The 7,481-nt window shown below is 34.0% G+C and overlaps 1 protein-coding gene across 3 annotated transcripts; it reads right to left on the bottom strand.

Moving 5' to 3' along the window:
* Nucleotides 1–318: 318 nt before the first annotated feature.
* On the bottom strand, nt 319–7,190 carry LOC130948300 (O-fucosyltransferase 1). Of its 3 annotated transcripts, XR_009073003.1 has the most exons (10): nt 6,912–7,189; nt 6,652–6,814; nt 6,438–6,516; nt 6,266–6,336; nt 6,091–6,179; nt 5,269–5,392; nt 4,904–5,187; nt 3,608–3,737; nt 2,722–3,435; nt 319–537 (listed from the first exon to the last, which is right to left on the bottom strand). XR_009073003.1 is itself a non-coding variant. In XM_057877020.1 (9 exons), the coding sequence occupies exons 3-9, from the start codon at nt 6,489–6,491 to the stop codon at nt 2,845–2,847; spliced, it is 1,359 nt and encodes a 452-aa protein (XP_057733003.1). In that variant the 5' UTR covers nt 6,492–6,516; nt 6,652–6,814; nt 6,912–7,190; the 3' UTR covers nt 2,266–2,844. The 3 variants fall into 3 exon arrangements, 2 of the variants coding, with proteins under 2 accessions (XP_057733003.1, XP_057733002.1); XM_057877020.1 differs by lacking the exon at nt 319–537 and having other exon boundaries at nt 2,266–3,435; nt 6,422–6,516; nt 6,912–7,190; XM_057877019.1 differs by lacking the exon at nt 319–537 and having other exon boundaries at nt 2,267–3,435.
* Nucleotides 7,191–7,481: the final 291 nt, after the last annotated feature.

Raw genomic sequence — 7,481 nt, 5'->3', positions numbered from 1 at the left:
AAAGTGAGAGACATTATTGTCAGCGTTTACAAAATCTGTGAGTATAATTGGTGGTTAACCCTAATCTCTATTTTTAAAAGAAAAAGATTATATTAGATCCATTTTCTGTTTTAATTAAGAAAAAACATATTACCTAATCCAATCTAGACTTATCACCATTAGATAATTTAATTTTTTGCAATTATATCTTTATTTTAATTTTAACAAAGAGATATTCTCCACATCCAAGCAATTTTGACATCCAAGTTCATCTAAACAATTTTAGGTCACGCATTTTTTTCGCTTTCTTCTTTCCTCACGCTTCTTCTCTTCTTCTTCTCTTCTCCCCCGTGCTTCTTCTTCTCCTGCGCTACTTCTTCTTCTTCTCACTCGTTTACGTAAGGAGCGTCTTCTTCTTCACCTTCTTCTTCATGTTCTTCCTCCTCTTCATTATCCTCCTTCTTTTTCGCATTACTTCTTCTTCACGTGTTTTCTCCTTATCGTCATTCTTTTGTTGTTGTTGCTGCTGCATTTTTTTGTCTTTTCTTCCTTCTATTCCTGGTGAAGAAGTAGTAGAAGGTGAGGAGAAATAGTTTTGAATTGTGCAGAACAGAAATGAACCGAATATGTTATTATGGTGAAACAATTGTATAGTACTAAATGAATGAAACATTATCCATTATATAAATTCAAATTCGAACAACTTTCTGTATATCATGGTGAAACAATTGTATAGTAATAAATGAACGAAACATAATCAATTATATAAAATCAAATTCAAATAGTTTTCTGTAAAATGAACCGTTTTGCATAATGAACCAAACATGTACTCATGATGAGACAATTGTATAATACTGAATCAACAAAACATAATACATTATATAAAATCAAATTAAAATAGATTTCTGCATAATGAACTGAACACATACTCATGGTGAGACAATTGTATAGTACTGATTACTAAATGAACGAAACATAATTCATTATATAAAATCAAATTCAAACAGCTTTCTGCATAACAAACCGAACACGTACTCATGGTGAGACAATTGTATAGTACTGAATGAACGAAACATAATTCATTATATAAAATCAAATTCAAACAATTTTCTGCATAATGAACCGAACACGTACTCATGGTGAGGAAATTGTATAGTACTAAATGAACGAAATATAATCCATTATATATAAATCAAATTTAAACAGTTTTCTACATAATGAACCGAACACGTACTCATGATGAAACAATTGTATAGTACTGAATGAACGAAATATAATCCATTATATAAAATCAAATTCAAACAGCTTTTTGCATAATGAACCGAACACGTACTAACAGTGAAACAATTGTATAGTACTAAATGAACAAAACATAATTCATTATATAAAATTAAATTTAAACCGCTTCCTACATAATGAACCAAACACGTACTCATGGTAAAACAATTGTATAGTACTGAATGAGCGAAACATAATCTATTATATAAAATCAAATTTGAAACCCCTCTATCTACAGTTTAGAGATTATCAATTCAATTCAGAACACCTGCGTCCATTCAATTCAATTCAATTTATCAATTGTATTCTATTCAATTCAATTGAAAAATAATCCATTAGCAAAATGTTAGTGGTATTGGTGATGACGATAACGAAAGAGGAGAAAAAGAGGAAGAGAAAAATCTGCGTGCGCGAAAAAAAAAAAGATGAAAAAGTATATGTGAATTTGAAAGAAGAAGGTATGCATGTAAATGAAAGAAGAAGAAAAAAAAGAAGAAAAAAAAATACAGAGAAAAAGAACAGGAGAGAAAAAAAAATGGAAGAGGAAAAAAAAAATAAAAGACATATAATGACACTCTTTAAATCTTTAAATGAAAATGATTTTTGTTGGTGTTGAACTTACTTGAATAAAACTTGGATGAAAAAAATACTTAGATGAGTAATAACCTTTAACAAAATTTAATCTTTCGTACTCATACAACAACCATATTTTAATACGATAACCTTTTTTTCCCGACGCAGCATCAAAGAAGATGCAATGGCGATTGTCAATTGTTTATATGTGTGCACTTTGCACCATCAATTCATATCAATATCCATCTTAATCATTTTCTTAAATATTAGGATATTTAATTATAATATTTTTCAATATAAAATAATTTTTTAAATATATCTAATCACATAATATTACTCTGCAAAAATAACTACTCTTTAAATGATATAAAACATTTTCCACTATGTCCATCAAAATTAAGATATTCTTTTAATTATCAGCATCTTATTTGAATGTTCGATAACATTAACATCAGTCATAACATATAAGATCGAATAAATATAGAAAGCGAGAATAATCGAACCAGAGATTATGTTAATCTCCCTCACTATCCATGAAAATATAAATAAATAAAACATAAATTTGACAGTGTTACTTTAGCATCCCTTCAAATATCTAACAATTTATCTGCCATAGTTTTCATCCTTCCTATGTAATGGCTTCCTCACGCACAGCTATTACAGGCCTAGGGCAAGGACCGTCATTTGTGTGGTTAATTTTTTCCTAAATTCGTATGATTCCAATCACATTTCCAGCTGTGTTATCAAATTTTCTCTCGTAGGTTTCCTTCCATTGTCCACAAGTATAACTAAAGAATGCAAATATACAAATGGGCGCCTTCAATTCTCAAATCTAACTATATAACTCCCTTGATAGACAACATAGTGAGAGAAGATTAAAAAAAATATCACCTGAAAATCTGGATCGGATAAGAGGAGCTCTCATCCCTTCTCCTATATGGCATGCAGCAGTTCGTTACCGAACAGTAAAAGAATAACCAGCCGAAAGTCACTGAGTACTTCTTATGTTTATGCTCAAGATATTGTGGAATTTGTCTGCTCTGTTGCTTCTTTCTGTAATCCGTTATCGAGAATATTCAGAATATCATTTGGTGGACATCTGTCAGCAGGGTTCTTTGCAGATGTTTGACAGAAGCATTCGGGCCAAGAATTTGTATAGAAAGACTCCGGAGAAACTCGTTTATGAGGTTCACCAAAATTGGTTGTAAGCATGACTTTCCTAATAGCTTCTTCAAAACCTGCTGTACGCCCATTCTCCCTGTCGATGAAGATAGGAGCAAGAGCTTTTCTGTCAGGTCTGATTGTAGTTCGAAAGCCATAATAAAGGCGATGCCCGAGGAGGTTGTTCGCAAAGTTGCTTGGGCCATCATATGTTGGCATGAAGATGTCAGAAAGAAGACAGACCATGTAATCCACAGCAGAACCTGCCAATCCCCTAGTGTTCTGAACAAGCTCTTCTGAGTTTTCCACTGAAGAATGATTCTCCAGTCGAGGGAACAAACTTCGAAACGGGTTCATAAATCGCTCCCCACCAAATAGTTCACCAGCAGCTAGATATATTCTGGTAGAATTGTCAAAACCCAGTGCACGTAAAATAAGACCAACCTGCAGTAATTATAATCTTCAAAAGAGTTAAGTCCATCCTCCTAAATAAAACACCGGTATTATAATCTTCAAAAGATTCTAAATTTGTAATCAGCATTCAGCAGCATGATTTTAAAGGTCCATTCACCAGACACAATCAGTGTAAAAAACGCTCAGAACAAACTGATTTTACCTCCTCTGGAGTCAATGGGCATTTCCCAATGGCCCTTCTTTCATTATAGACTAGTCTTTTTGGTGCAAAGTTTTCTTCTCGGTACTTCTTCAAAATCTTTTGCTCCTCAGGTGTAAATATATCAAAGCATCTACAATCATATTCATATTTGACATGAGTAGGTTCGCAACTGAAGAATTACATTTTATTTTAAAAGAAGTTCATTTATAAAAGAAGTTCATTTATCTACCAATAAATCAGTCTTCAACCAGCATTTGTCAAACAATCAAGATACTAATGGGAAGGTATCCCTGGACTCTGATGCATACATGAGAACTTAATGAACTCCAATTATGACATCAAAAGTTCCCAACTGCTACATACTTCAAGCCATGCAGCTAAATTTGTTTTGAAACACATCAACCCCATTGATTAACATATGCTAAAATAAGAGAGCATGACAGAAGCTTCCCCTGAATCAAAACCATGGTTCTACTGAGTAAATTTTCCCGTTATCACTTGATACAGTTTCTCCAATCCTAAGTAGAATCTCAGTTTGACAACATTGCTTTCAAGTTTCAACACAAGCTAAAGACAGACGCTCTCTCCTGCCCCAAACCCATCTCGATAGCCCCTTCATCTCTTCCATGTGTTTCGTTTTTTTTTTTTCACACAGACATAATATATATATATATATATATATATATATATATATATATATATATATATATATATATATATATCACTAGTTGCAATTAACTCAAATCCCATAGAGATGAAGCCAATATCTATAAAGAATCAGAAAACTACAAAAGCCAACACTAAGTTTTTAAGAAATCAGCAAAATAATTGAGGCTAAACTGTAGTGTACCATCAAAATTGCCCTATAAGAGATACACCATTTAGAAAACATACTGGGGCAAATATGCTTGATAGTATATCAAATATAAAAATGCATCATAAATTATAAATTGTCAATCAAGAAATATGCAATGTTCTCCAGGGATCCAACATTAGAGAAAATATTGATACAATACTTTTAGAGTAGCAATAAGAGAACCAATGTAGGTACATTGATATATGGAAACTCTCCTCATTTTAACCTACTGACAAGTTTACCTACATGGCTACAAGATAATCTGACAAAACATGGTCTACACACTGAAAATCATAGCCTATGCATAGAAAAGCATGCAATTAACTCTTGATTGGGGGAAGGCACAAAGCACCATTTACCCAATGTCCAAGCTCAATTGATATTTGATAAGCATGCACCAGCAGAGATAATTGTTCAGTGTTGTAACACAGATAACTTACCCAGCAAATGACAACATATCCATCTCAAACCGAAGATGTATGGACATATAGGGGCCTTGTGCACGTAGCTTATCAACGATTGATTGACTTAGCTTCATGATATGCGGCTTGAACCTTAAAGCATGATAATTAACTCTGCACCTCAACCTTTGGTACTCAGGATTGTCAATTTCTTCAGCTAAGCGATGTGAAAAGGGTGTAAGATAGATGGCACCATGTTCCTTCATTTTCTTGAGAGCATCAGTCGTATACCAACTTATGGGAGCATCTCTAGGGGGACGCATCTGTATCAAAATATTCAAACATTATCCACGAAATAGACATAATTTCCAACTGTTAATCAATGATCAAAATATCATAGCTACCTGTAATGCTTTTATTTTCTTCTTTTTGCCATTTTTCTGATTTTCTGGAATGCTTTCAACAATCTTTACATCATACCTCAGTGTCTTGATGAAATGCTCAACATCATAGATACCATGGAAACCACTGCATAAAAAAGAAAAGAACATATTGTACTTTGACATTGCTTCACGATAGTCGACTAAACCAGCTTCTCTACAATCATAAAAGGGGATTCCGCATTTTATGTCTGTTTAGCTTCGTCTCCAAAAGATTCAGTTTGTTTTTAACTAAAACTAAGACTGGACACTATTACAAATATGTCATTACAAATTAGCTAAGGTCAACCACCTATAGATTTAAGGCACTTTTTTCATAAGTATTTTATCAAGTAGCTAGCATTTGATAATAGCTACAACTATACAATATACAAATCTAAATTTATGGAATTAATACAAGTCAAGTACTACCAAAAAAAAAAAAGGTTAAAGATCCCTTGATGTATTAACAACTTGAAATTGATTAAACTTTGTCAATATAACAACAATTACTAACCCCTGTCAAACTAGGTGTGAAGTGAGCAAAATAGATCAGGTAACATCATAGTGTTCCATCATAAATCATATTCATGTTTATATTCAAACCGTTAACTTCTACCTCTAGCAATGTAAACTAATTAACTAAAAGTTTTACTTAAAATGCACAACAACGTATATGTTCACGACAAACAACTTATCCTTTTTTTGTCCTTTCTTTCCCAAACAAAACACTATCTGAATTCAGAATCTGAAGAATAATATGCTGTAGGTCAGAAGTATGTGAAGAATTAAATTTAAGATACTTACCTGTCGTCGTGCCAAAATGAGTTTGCATCCAACTCAGGTAGAACCAGCGTAGCATTCATGATTCGAGCAGCAAGAACAGCATTAGATATCTACACCACGGAAACACAATCTATCAGCATAAACAGAATAGCAGCACATATAATACAGTTTACAGTCGTAGGGAAAAGGTACAAACTGCACTACGCTGCTGATTTAGCCCACCATTACATCGAACACGCAAATAGCCGTTGCTCTCAGTAGGAGGAGCTGCCAAAAACATCAAATTATCATCAAATTACAGCAACAGAGAGTTCCAGAATCTTGCATGACATAAGAAACAGTCTGTAACTACAAGAACAGATAGATACGGGGCCAATGGGTTCGTGGTGCCGAAGATGGCTTCCAACCACCAGAATCAGCATTGTTCCAAAGTTCTGCTAAACGGATCTGTTGTTCAATCAAAATAAAAAGAAAAAAACATGAAACTACGCATCGAGAACAAAAAATCGCTAGCGAATCTAAACATTCGATAGAAAATTCGTAAGATTAAAAAAAAAAATCTGAGTGAGGATTTGCACCGACCTCAGAGCGATAACTGGATGGAGCATTTGAAGTTCCAGTTGAAGAGTAGAACAAAGATACGGTGCAGATCAAGAGCACCAGAGCTGCAACCGAGAGCTTCACAACCATAGCCTTGAACCCTGACCCTACGCCTTGCCTTGCATGCTGCCTGTGAAAGCCAGCTCTGCAACAAATGAACAACAGCAATACAGTGATTTTGATTCAACTCCGAAATCAAGGTCACAATCGAGCTTGAATCTATGCGTTACTTCATCCCCTACCTCCTCATGGTTGAGATCCAATGGCTCTGTTCTTCTACGGATCCAGAACTTTCACGTTATTATTCGGTAGTGGACGAAGGTGAAGTAGGGAACAGTAGTTGCTAATAATGGAAGAGATATGGATGCAGTGCCAGAGCTATCATATGTGGCGCCAGCAGTGGCAGTTGTCGGTGGCGAACGGCGGTGGAAGATAGAAGGCGAAGTCACTGTGAGTGGAAAGGCTTCAGGAAAATTAAAATGGAAGCTGGCTTCGTGCAAGCCACTGGGCCCTATTATGGGCCTCAGTTTTGGTTTAGTAAAATGGCCACTGTTAAAAACAAATTGGATCTTATTAGAAAAAATTAAAAGCTTAAACTCCTAAGACGTGACTGAGTGTGTACACTGAATATTAGGAGTTCTATCATACTAAAAAAAACTCCTAAGACCAAGAACAAAAAGTTTAAACTCCTTAGTCCTTATCATAAAATATAATTAATTACTTTACCAAAAAAAGAAGGTATAACTAATTAGATACTTATATATATATATACACGCTAACAATGCATATGAATTTAATCTTATTATTTATTT

Source organism: Arachis stenosperma, chromosome 9 (genome assembly GCF_014773155.1).
Source record: "Arachis stenosperma cultivar V10309 chromosome 9, arast.V10309.gnm1.PFL2, whole genome shotgun sequence".
NCBI classification, from domain to species: Eukaryota; Viridiplantae; Streptophyta; class Magnoliopsida; order Fabales; family Fabaceae; genus Arachis; species Arachis stenosperma.
Note: the sequence above shows the minus strand (reverse complement) of the source record. Positions and strands in the feature narration are given on the sequence as shown.